This window comes from Paroedura picta, chromosome 2 (genome assembly GCF_049243985.1).
Source record: "Paroedura picta isolate Pp20150507F chromosome 2, Ppicta_v3.0, whole genome shotgun sequence".
Taxonomy (NCBI): Eukaryota; Metazoa; Chordata; class Lepidosauria; order Squamata; family Gekkonidae; genus Paroedura; species Paroedura picta.
The window spans coordinates 126845894-126858003 of record NC_135370.1 but is presented as its reverse complement, the minus strand read 5'-3'; the positions used below and the strand labels follow the sequence as shown (position 1 = coordinate 126858003).

General features: G+C 47.7%; 1 protein-coding gene and 1 long non-coding RNA gene across 5 annotated transcripts in view; one reads left to right on the top strand and one right to left on the bottom strand.

The window, feature by feature from the left end:
* Nucleotides 1-5947, bottom strand: part of LOC143830278 (uncharacterized) — a 45527-nt gene extending 39580 nt beyond the window's left edge. For all 4 annotated transcript variants that reach the window (XR_013228407.1, XR_013228408.1, XR_013228409.1 and 1 more), the window contains exon 1: nt 5441-5947. This is a non-coding gene — a long non-coding RNA (uncharacterized LOC143830278). The remainder of the gene's footprint in view (nt 1-5440) is intronic.
* A 446-nt stretch (nt 5948-6393) lies between these two features.
* ZFP36L1 (ZFP36 ring finger protein like 1) lies at nt 6394-11844 on the top strand. The gene is made up of 2 exons (XM_077322568.1): nt 6394-6632; nt 9255-11844. Exons 1-2 carry the CDS (start codon nt 6576-6578, stop codon nt 10206-10208), a joined length of 1011 nt encoding a protein of 336 aa, XP_077178683.1. The 5' UTR covers nt 6394-6575; the 3' UTR covers nt 10209-11844.
* Nucleotides 11845-12110: the final 266 nt, after the last annotated feature.

Sequence of the window (12110 nt, the reverse complement as noted above, 5' to 3'; positions counted from 1 at the left end):
GGTGCTGGACTCATTTTTTACAAGGGGCAAATCTGACTTTGTTGGGCTGGGCCAATGTGCCATAAAATGTAGGACAGTTGGTCTGTGCGCACTGCAAGGCCCCATGGGCTGGGGGGGGGGGTGCAGAGGAAAGCTACATGGGCAGACTGGAGAGCCAGTGGCAACTCTCCCCTGCCGCTTGTAGGGAAGCAAACCCCTTCCCCAGCCTGCTCTTGTCAATTCTGTGAGCCTGAGCCCCAGGGTAAAAACATGAAGCAGCTGGATGTTGCAAGCTCCCTGCTGCCCCTGAACCATCATGGAAGGGGACTGGAAATACAAGTTAAACTAGCTACCTGCCTGCAGAAGGGGGTGTAGTAGCCCAGGTCTGAGGCCACGTGCATGGCAGCAGGCAAGCCAAGCCTGGGAAGCTAGAGTTGCCTGTGTTGCAATGGCCACCTCCAACCAAGGTCACCAGGCAATCCATGATGAGGTGATGCCAAGGGAGTTCAAGCAAGAGATTGTAGGCAAGCCATGCCATCCCCATGTGCTACCCCAGGCCAAAGGCTGCTGGATGATCCAATGGGGGACCAGGCACCGTGTGCACAAGGCTGCATGTGTGGCAGAGGCCCGAGGCTGTCCAGCGACCAGTATAACCAGAGGTCACTGGCCCCACCAGCCCATGAGACAGCAGCCACCTACTGCTGAAAGCTACCAGGCAGCCCATGGGGGAAGTCATGAACTTGGCAGCAGGACTAGGCCCCTGATGCGTGGAAGAAACTGCAGAAGAACACCCTGCATCAGGCCCCAGCAAAGGATTGTCTGAACATACACAGAGAGAGTGAGAGCGAGACAGCGAGTGAGAGCGAGACTCAGTCCGCCCCAGATTACTACCTCCACATGAGGTAGCTGGGGTGTAAAGGTACCACCATGCTTTGTCGTGGTGTGTGTGATTTTTTATTTTCATGAAGGTGGGATTGCATAACAACACAATCCCCTTTGTGAAACATTTTAATGTCCCAGTCGGCTCCATGCCACTGTGAAGCACTGGGCCTGGAAGGCGCAACTCTTCCCCTTCCACATGGTTTTGGCCTGAGATAGGTCCCATTGACGCCCAGGACGATAAAGGGAACCCATGTTTCCTTGTCATGGGGCAATGGAAGGTCTGACTTGAGCCAGGGTGACATCCTGTAGAAGTGGAGATTAGCCCCACTACCATGAGTGCTGGCCTGGCCTTTAATCCTCGTGTGGAAAAGGTCTCAGTGGCTGATTGGATATAGAAGAGTTTACAAGAAAAAGGGCAAGGCAGCTTAAAGTCCTATTCCCAAGAGCCAGCAGGCATGGTATGAAGGTTAAATAAGGCAGTGCTTACATGGGCTGTCTACCAGCATCAGCGGTACACTGTTAGGGCCAGTTGGCACTAACCAGCAAGCCAAATACAAGCACCTCACAAACATGAACACACACATTTGCCGTAGTCTGTCTACTCCAATTAACTGCAGTGGTCCAAGGTCTCAGGCGGAGATCTTTCAAACCATCCACTACCTGCTACTTTAGTGTAGTTACATTCATAACGGATCACTGGTATGACTAAAAGATTTTATAAGTTTATTGTTTTAAGTGTTTTATGACTGCTGTGGTTTGGAGCACCGCCCTTACTCCAGTTCCAGCTGACTTTTTCTAGATCATGCCATAGTCCCAATCACAGTGATCATGTAGATGTTCCTAGCACAGAAAGCCTGTGGGGTTTGCTTTCTCATGATGCAGGGTTGCCAGACCCAGGCTGCGGAACTCCTAGAGATCTGGCGGGGGAGCCTAGGGAGGAGCCTAGGGTAGAGCATTTTGTCATAAAACCCACCCCCAACACATCACTTTCTTCAGGGGGAGGGATCTCTTTAGTCTAGACATGAGCTATAATTCTGGAGGACCCCCGGGTCTCATCTGGAGGCTGGCATCCGCCCACATGTTCTGTGGAAGCCCCAAACTAATATTAACCAGCAAAACAGAAAAGGATATAGAGATTGGATCGTTGCTATTCCTCCCTATGCTGAATTTCAGGTCCAGACAATGCAACTGGGTTTCCTTTTCTTGGAAGTTTAGCTGCTTTACAAATTACCTTAGGAGAGTTCAGAGTAGCTCCTCGTGTGCTCAGACTGTATGTCAACATTCTTATTCCATGTTCTATCTGGTATATTAAAGGTAAAGGTATCCCCTGTGCAAGCACTGAGCCATGTCTGACCCTTGGGGTGATGCCCTCCACTGTTTTCATGGCAGACTCAATACGGGGTGGTTTGCCAGTGCCTTCCCCAGTCATTACCGTTTACCCCCCAGCAAGCTGGGTACTCATTTTCGACCTCAGAAGGATGGAAGGTTGAGTCAACCTTGAGCCAGCTGCTGGGATCGAACTCCCAGCCTCATGGAGAGAGTTTTCAGACTGCATGTCTGCTGCCTTACCACTCTGTGCCACAAGATATTAGAGTACATTAAATAGTTTTTAAATTATTTGTTTTAAAGTATTGTACTTATGCTGGTCTGTGCTTTGGGAGTGCAATCTTCAACATAAGTATAAATAAACCAGATTCACTGGAGTCAACAGGATTTATTTTGTTAGAAGTAAATTGCAAATCTGGAAATTAACGTCAGAGTAGGCTTAGAGTGGTTACTTTTAAATAACGTTTACATTGCAGACAAAAGAGTTTACATTCGCATTCCAGCCGCGGGAATTGTTCAAAATACACACACGGCCTCATTTGTGAAGCGCCCTTCGTCTTCGCCGGGGTCAGAAGGCGGTTCCGATGACCGGTAGGGAAAGGAGGCGCTCCTTGTTGCCGAAGCGCTCTCGGACGGCCCGGGCGCAAAGGGAGGGGCCATATCCGTGTCCTCTCTTCCCGGCCCAGCCAGTCCCAGCAGTTTCCTTCCCTTGCCCGGAAAAGAACTGAGCGAGGTCCTGCCCCCTCCCCCCAGACCAACCCTAGAACTGCCCCCTTTCCCTCCCCCCCATTCCCTTGACCAGCGCAAGGAGCCTCCCCAGACTTTCTCTGTGGGCTTCCCGCGTAATAATGAAATCTGGCGTTGACTGGGCGGATGTGTGTGGATGGGTTCTAAATAATTCGGTTTGCGAAAAACATTTCGAGCGGGTGGAGAAAGAACTCGGAGACCATCACACGCAACAGCAAATAAAAAAAAAAAAACTCGCAGAAATTACTTAACTTCTTTTCTAGTAACACATTTGAAAATTACATTGCGAGTGTAGGTCACTTCCTACAGCAAAATTGCGCCCGTTTCCAAAGGGGGAGAGAGACTAACAAGTCAGCTCCAAGAGGCAACGGCGCGCTCTTCCAGATGGAGGCGACCGGTTTAAATCAAAGCGAGGCCAATGGGAGCCTGGCCAAACTGAGACGCGTTTGCGGGAAGGGAAAGGAAAGGAAGCGCGAGGCGGACCCCCGCCGCGGCTCCGCCATACAAGTCCCGGCCCGCGATCTGCGGAGGGCGGAGGAAGGCGAGGGAGAGGCGGGGCCCCAGGGTGGCCTACTTGCGTCGCGATGGAAAATGCGCGGGTCCGTCGCAGCTCGGCGTGTTGTCCCAGCAACATCAGAGGGGCTGTGTGAGGGACTCTGCGGCACACCAAGGGCACGCGGAAAGAGACAGGAAGGAAAGGAACCGCGGTGTTTCCACTTGCGTTATGTCCCGCAACTGAAATAGGGGCAAAACAAAGTCTGAGTCCACAGCGGCACCTTTAAGACCCAGAGAGTTTTGTTCAGGGTATAACCTTTCCCGTGCAGGCACACGCCTTTAGAGCCAATGAAATGGGCGTTGCCAGTCCGTACATTATAGATGAGAGGGTGAGCAGTGAATTGGCTTATGGCATAATGAAGATGTTTAACGGATTTAAGGACCAAACAGGAATAACAAGCTTAGTTCATTGGGTCACTGTTTGTTTAGATTTCATTCAGCCCATAAAACATAGTGAAGGAAATAAATACGTCAAAAGTGGAGATGGATAGGCAAATGTATCACCTGGTCCCCGGCCCAGAGAAATATCTTCCACTCTACCATTCCACATTAAATTACATTCTACTACTCCTTATCTTACAGCAGGCTTTCTCAGCCAGGGTTTCTGCATGGTCCTGGAAAGGTTTCCCAAATTGATTGGAATTTATTAATTTTTAATATTTTTAAATGTGTGAAAACATTTATGGGGTTATATGACCCTATATGGTCTTGTTGACCTGCCCCCCCCCCAATGGCCAATGCGGGGTGGGAACGGGAGGGGCCCTGGGTGGGCGTGTTCACAGCTATGCTTCCTAACCATATTCTCCATGATGGTTTCTCCAAGTGCAAAGCATGCTTCAGGGGCTTCTGAACACTAAAACATTGAAAAAGCCTGCATTGCAGTCTAAAGTTCTAATTAAGACAAGGGAGATAATTCTTCACAACCTATCACCTTACTTCAAAGAAGATGCTGCGAAGTCCCCTCCCTGCTTGAGAAGAGATGGGCAGAGTGTGAGGGTAGTCTTCCAGTTAGTGACTCTCAGCATTCCCAATGAAGGATGCATCTGCCCACCAATCTCCAATTCTGACATTTCTTTCACCATGTTCTCTTAGAATTAAGCCCAAATAAATGGTAACCATATAAGCTAAGCTTGTCATTCTTGAATCTCTTAAACATCTCCATTATATCCTATCCTACACTAATTTACAGCTCATTCTCTGCCTAAGGTGACCAGATTTTAACATTGGTAAAGCAGGACACCACTGACCGGAGGTCTATATGGAGCAACAAAAAGTTTGTATTGTAATATATATATTAAAATTTTAACGTAAGTACAATTTGCCAGGTACCCACAGGTGTCCCTCCAAAAGTGGGACAATCTGGTCATCTTATCTCTGCCCTTACTTATTGACTGGTAGCTTCCATTTCGTTGCACTGTAAGAACTCTGCTTGCACACCAAAGCTTATACCCAGAATAAAACTTTGTGGGTCTTAAAGGTGCCAAAGGACTCAAACTTTGTTCTGTTTCTTCAGACCAACAAGGCTGCCCACCAGAATCTATCTTAAATCGGGGCAGAGACGGAATACATTTAAACTGCAAATGGGAGGCGCTGGTGTCTCTCTCCTTGGGGAGTCACGTTCCACTGCATGCCTTTCTTCCCCAACCCGATTTCCCGCGCCCCCTCCCCCCTCGAAACAAAGCTCAACGAATCGGGCATTCGCTAAATAATAAAAAGGGAATGGAATGGGGGCAAGACCAGGGGAAGGGGTGTATTATCAGTAAAGAAAGCCCTAAGACGCGTCAAAAGACCACTTGTAGCTTCCGAAGCATGCAAGATGGAGAAAGAAAACGGCTTTCTTAAAATCGCTCTTGTAGATTCGCATCTAGTGGACTTCGTGGGAATGGCAACATAGTATCATCCTAAAGCTACTTTCCTGGGAGTAAGCTGTACTGAAAACAGTGGGACTTACTTCCAAGTAGACAGGTTGAGGCTTGCTCTCGAAGTCTGACGAAAACCTCCAGAAAGCTAAACATGCAACATTTGTCCAGTAGGCAATTTTGCCGAACAAACATTCCCCTTGGGCTCAAATTCAGGGTTATGAAAAGGGGGAACCCCACCCACCCACAGATCCACTCTTCAGTCTAGCTGGACATTCGTGCCGATCTGCCGGTCTTACAGACGCGGAACAGTCTTATTCCTTCCAATGTAACTTGTTTCAAAGTAGTCGTACCTGGGATTGGAGCCGCATACTTTGAACCTATTCATGCTTACTCAGAAGTCCCATTGAGTTCAACGGGCCTTACTCCCGAGGAAACGAGCAGACCTTGAGCCACTTGGGACCAAGACACTCCTTTTTTCCTCGGCGTTATTGTTGTTAGTCTTAAGGCTTTTGTTTCTGTTTCCCTCTAAGTCATACAAGGACCAAAGGAGGTTAAATAATAACAGGGGGAGGGGGAGGCAGTATCAGAACTCGGCAGCCGGATTCAACAGACGAGCGAGCAAGCAAGCAGGGCCTTCAGTGCAGTTGCAAAAGTTGGTCCCGCCTTTCGGCAAAGGAGGAAGGAGCGGACGGGAGGTGGGGAGTGGGCAGGCCAGAGGGGTGAATAGTGTCACACGTTGCGTTGAAATCTTGACAAAAGAGCCTTAGCGCAACCTCCCTGCCCTCGTTTCCTAATTAGAGGTAACTTACACAAACTGTGCCCTCCCAAAAAAACTTTTAAAATAACATCTCAGCTTGGAATATGTCTTTAAAAGTTTCTCTCCCCCCGCCTTCTCTTCCCCCTCCCCCTCCTTGAAAGTTTTTATGGGTTTGACCGCCTGGGTGATTCAGTCTTCGCGTCAATCATCTCCCTCCTCCTCCTTCCTCATTTAAATGAATTTGGGAGCTCCTCCCCCGGGGTAAGGGCTAAAACTTTATAAATTGAGCTTTAAGCAAAGCCCTTCTGGAAAGTGAGAGAAGGGAGAATTGTTGGAGCTGGAGGGGGGGAGGCGAGAGGATTCCAACCCAGGGAAACTGGAGGCTGTGCCTTACCACACTGTGATTCTTTTTATTATTTTTATATTATTATAATTATTATATTCCACCCCTCTTTTGCTAGTTGAAGATGTCTACAGCCCTCGTGTCTCCAAACATCTTCGACCTGAGTGAACTTTTATGCAAAGTAAGTTTCCCGTATTCTCTTTAAAAACTTTTATTAAAGTTTCTCCACCCCACCCCCCGGATTGGCGCGTGGGGTGTCTAAAAGCTATTGATGTTTTTGCAGTAATCTCTCCCCCCCCCCCGCCCGTCCTGTTTTGCTCTCCATATTCAAGTTGGGAAACTGGAGTGTTACTTCGTTTTGTATTTAAAGTTTGTGGTCCTGCATAGTCTTTAGAGTGGCTTGCCTAGGAAGAATTTACAGCCCGTTCCCCAAGATATAGTAAACTGTTGCTTCCCCTCTCGCTCGTAATTTTGCTTGGCTTTCTGACTCTTCCCGCCCCCGAAAATGTGAATGTCTGCCTCTTGTTTATCCATGTTTCTTCTGCTGTTTGCCGGGGTTTGTGTCCCGTCGCTTTCGACCCTCGGTGTATCTGGCTTAAAAACGCCTCTTCCATCTCCTCCCCCACCAAGTTTAAGGACTGCAGAATGGCCAGCTCTTTCTCTTCGTGGGAACTCTTGCTTCCTCCTGTTCTTGCAAGCTGTGTGCTGCCTTTGCGGGTTGAGCGTGAGAGAGACGTGCACGCCTGTGACTAATCCTCCATTTGCTTGGACCAGAAAGTAGGCTTAGCGGGGAAGTCGCCCTACATCTCTCTGCATTTGCACCAAGAGGTTTTTCTGGGGGTTGTGAATGCAAAATTGAAACTCGTTGTCCATCCGGATGCGACTTTTCCTTTGCCCTTTGGATAGCATTGGCAACCAGATCCCAGGGTTCGCTAGCTCGGAAATTCCGATGGAGTGTGCATGCCCATGAAAGGTTTATACCTAGGATTAAACTTCGTTGGTCTTGAAGGAGGACTCATACTTGGTTCTGCTGCTTCGGAACAACAGGGTTCCCCCCTGAATCTGAAGCTTTGATAGTCTGATCTCCGATCTCTGACTGTTCTGTTGCAGACCAACAGGGCTACTCTGAATATTTAACCTACAAGTACTTTGTGCAGAGTAAACCCCGACAAATAGGCTCGAGTAGATACGTTTGGGCTTGCTGTTAGGTTCTTAATGTGTGTTTTAAAAGTTTGTTGTTTGGCGTATTTGATTTTTTTTTGGGGGGGGGGAGCGGGGTGCGCATCTGGTGACTTGCTGAGATAGCCCTGTCCAGTTGCTTGCTCAGGGTGGGGAAGGCCGCCCTGTTTACATGGCCATGCTATTCTACAGGTCGGGTGTGTTTCCACTTCATATGATCGCCTCTTAGTTGAAGGGGTGGGGAGAACTGGAGGTGTATTTTGGTTTGGCGAGGGAGATTGAGGGGTGAGGCTTTTTTAAAAATAACGTTTGCAGGAAACCAGCCCGCCCCCTTCAGCCCGCCCCAAGTTTTGCGGTGGAAGCGGCCTCTTGTAGCCCGCCTGCCTTATCTTTCTCACTCCCCCCCCCCCCCCGTGGCTGCCTTTTCCTTCTTCTCGCGTGCTTATCTTTGTGCAGCCGAAGTCTGCCTACGCATGTTTCCCCCATATTTATAACTGAGGAGACGGGAGGAAGATGTGGTTGCGAAGGACGGCTCAAAAGTCAGAGCGTAAGCGGTGGAGAAGCTAGAGCTGCCTCTTCGCCATTGCGCTTCTTTGAAAATAGCTGCTGAATGCCAGGATTGGAGCAGTTCTCTCTGCTGCTAAGAGTGGCTGCTGATAAATTCCAAAGCAGACTTCTTGTGCTCTCTAAATGTCAGACTTCCAGCTCTTAAGTTTTAAAGGTTTTGAACGTGGCCATGTAATGATAACACCCCTTTAAAACAAAAAAAGCCCTTCTGGCGTACCTATAAAATGTGTGAAACCTTCAGCCTTGCCTCTCTTCTCTCAGCCGTGCCCCTCCCCCAAAAAAGCTTAACTGCAAAGGAATCTCCTTGTTATGAGTGAAGGCTCCTGTGGATCACAACTCTATGCAGGGGGTGGGCAAAAGGGCGGGGGTTATTTTAGGTTTATAACTAGCCTTCCTCCCAAAGTTTTGCACCTCTTTTCAGTGTATGTCTTTTTACTGTGAATGGGAAGGTTTTGGGGGACTTCAAAAAGGGATGCTTTTATACATAGTTAAAGGAGGGGATGATTGAAGTTCTTTTGTCTCCTCCTTTTCTTCTGGTCCCTCAGTATACTTTTGATTCTTTCCCGTTCTAGGGGTGTTCAGTCAGATATGAATTAAATAACATCCTTGAGAGTTTGGGAAGTAGACCAGGCCCTTGGGAAAGTCACGTCAAGTTGGAAGAGCTTGGCCTGGAGTGCAGGATGGGGGCAGGCTTTTAGGATGGCTCCAGGAGCAGGGTTAGGTGGGGCCACTAAGCATTCGCCCCTGGAAAGAAGAGCTACCTGTTTAACTGATGAAGAGTCCTTAAACGTTAACACCAGGCAAAGGGTGTTGTCTAGCAGCATTGTTTATTGTGTTCTTAGAAGGTATTTTGATACCAGGTGTTAAGATTCAACCACTCTAGCCTGAGTTGCTTGTGGCCCAGAGGTTTATAGCAGAGGCTGATTGGGATGTCATGTTTTCTGTTGGTCTAATGTTGAAGGGCGAGAGAGAAGGAGGCCAGCTATAAGCCACAGCTCAGTTAGGAGGTGCTGGAGAGAGCTGGGTTGGTGACTGCTTTCTTGCTTTCTCCCTGCAGAGTAACAAGATGCTGAACTACAACCCTTCAGGTGCTGGAGGGTGTCTGCTGGACAGGAAGGCAGTGGGGACTCCAGCTGGCGGGGGTTTCCCCAGGAGGCATTCTGTCACCCTGCCCAACTCCAAGTTCCACCAGACCCACCTCCTTGGCAGCCTCAAGGGGGAGCCAGCCCCAACACTGGGGCCCAGGGAGAGCCGTTTTCGGGACCGCTCCTTCTCTGAAGGTGGTGAGCGTCTACTGCAGCAGAAGCAGTCTGGGGGACAAGTCAACTCAAGCCGCTACAAGACAGAGCTGTGCCGCCCTTTTGAGGAGAACGGAGCCTGCAAATATGGCGACAAGTGCCAGTTTGCCCATGGCATCCATGAGCTGCGGAGCCTGACCCGCCACCCCAAGTACAAGACGGAGCTCTGCCGCACTTTCCACACCATCGGCTTTTGCCCTTATGGGCCCCGCTGTCACTTCATCCACAATGCTGAGGAGCGTCGGGCTGTGGCTGGCAGCCGGGAGCCCGCCATCAACGAAAGACCCCGCCTCCAACACAGCTTCAGCTTTGCTGGCTTTCCAAGTGCTGTGGCTGCCAATGGGCTGCTGGACAGCCCCACTTCAATCACCCCTCCGCCCATCATAAGTGCAGACGACCTTCTGGGCTCCCCCCCTCTGCCTGACTGTGCCAGCAATCCTTTCACCTTCTCCAGCCAGGAGCTGACCAATCTCTTTGCTCCCAGCATGGGGGTGCAGGTGCCTGGTGGGGGCTCTCCCACTGCTTTCCTCCTCAGATCCATGTCGGAGTCTCCTAACATGTTTGACTCTCCCCCAAGTCCTCAGGATTCCCTCTCTGACCAGGAGGGTTACCTGAGCAGCTCTAGCAGCAGCCACAGTGGCTCCGATTCGCCCATTCTGGACACGTCGAGACGTCTTCCAATTTTCAGCAGACTCTCTATCTCTGACGAGTAACCTGGTGTTGCTGCCTGGCTTCTTCCCACCTCTCTTTTTCATTGTTAAGCTTGTAATCTCTCTCCCCTTCCCTCCCCTTAACATCTCTGGTTTAGATGTTAACACAAAGATAGTCCACTTGCCTAGAGTCTACTCACTGGCTGAAACAATAAGTGCCAAATTACAACTAAGTGATAATCGTTTACAAATGTAGTGCCTTTTTAACATTTTCACTGTGACTATATTACCTCTCCAGCTGCAGAGGGCACCAGCAGCCTCCCTAGAGCTCTGTGCACTTCCAGATGTGCAGGGAATATCCGGAACCAGCAGCTCCCATCACTGGCCATGATGCAGGATTTTCCCCTTCTTCCCTTCCTCTGGTCAAGATTTTTTTGGTAGACTTAAGGGCATGTGGGCACTTGTTAACATCAAACCCTTTATACCTTTTAAAGACTAATCTTGCCTGAATCTGCTCAGGTCAACCAGAAGAACAGCTGAGAATGGACTTTAACTGTAACCTGCATGGGGCTTGGTGACTGGCGGGAAAAGGCAGATGGACAATGAGAGACTTGCTTTTGGTGCTACAAGTTCCCCATGTGTACATTTGACATCTTCAGAAAAGAAGGGGGAGGGGGGGTGCCTAACGGTGTTCATTCCACACATGCAAGTTCCGTGTAAACAAAGTTCCAGTAGTCATAGCTTTAATGGTTTGCTCTAGAGTACAATAGACCTATCCATAGAGCAGTCACGCCAAGCTTTTTATTTTTTTTCTGGGTTTTTAATTTTGTATAACTTCAGAAATTGGAGAGCAAATTTTGCTTGTCACTGCACATCAATATAAAGCTTATTTAACTTATCAAAACGTATTTATTGCTGAAACCTATGCTTTTTTGTTAATTTTGTTCATATTTATCGGGATGATGAATTCATAGAATATATTCTTTTATGTTTAAATTATGATCTTCCATATTAATCTTAAGATTGTGAAGTCTTTTTTTTCTTTCCCCCTCCCCCACAGTTTAATATATTATACTACAATGACATTTTTGTAACTTTACACTTTTTGGTTATTTTATTTTAAAAAAATGAAAAATTAATTTAAAAAAATGCAACAGCTGTGTTTGGATTATTTATTTTAGATTGTTCCCTTTTTTGTATCAGACTGCAAATTGAGTTTAATGTGCTTCTTTGCCTCTCTTTGCCCCAACAAGGCCTTTCCCACATGGGGTGAAATTCTGACTTTGCTGATGTCATTGGAACTTTTGTAAATGACTTCAGCAGGGTCAGGATTTTGCTGCTGGCCTCTAGAATGTATGCGCACAAGCTGTGCTGTGAGACGATGAAAAGGAAGACTGCTTGCTTCCTTTTTTTTGTTAAGTACTTAAAGGAAAAAAATCTACCCTTTTGTTTCAAGTGCCTATATAAAGACATTCCAAATGCAGTTTGTCTTTGCATTTCTGTATTCCAGGATTGGAGTGTTTCCTTTTTTTAAGGTGAACATAACTGGCACAAAGAACACATTGAATGTAATTTTTTTCCCATTACTGTTCACTACATTGCCTTTATTTCCTTTCCTTGTGTGAGTTTATTTAAAAAAATTCTTTTGTAACGACTGTTTGCAGTTTAAATCAATAAACCCCAAGTGTTTTTTCAAGAATTTGACAGTGAAACTGGTTTTACTTACAAAGACAAAGAACTTTTCAGGTCCCTTTTCACCAAATCCTCTTGCCCTTCAGCATAAAAATTAATTTGCACAGGAGTCTTTGCTTGCTTGCTTTATGATCCAACACCAACTTGCTTTTATGATCAAGACAAGATAAGAGGAGGTGAACTAAGATAGCTGAATCTTGTGTCTTGGCTTTCAGATCATCCTTAAGAGATTTGTGTTTTTAATAATACAGTTCTTTAAAAATCCTTCCTAGG

Bases quoted from the DNA above. Each gene is read 5' to 3' on its own strand.
- ZFP36L1 (XM_077322568.1), top strand. From the start codon at position 6,576: ATGTCTACAGCCCTCGTGTCTCCAAACATCTTCGACCTGAGTGAACTT. The intron at 6,633-9,254 runs GTAAGTTTCCCG...TTCTCCCTGCAG, and splicing joins TGAGTGAACTTTTATGCAAA to AGTAACAAGATGCTGAACTA.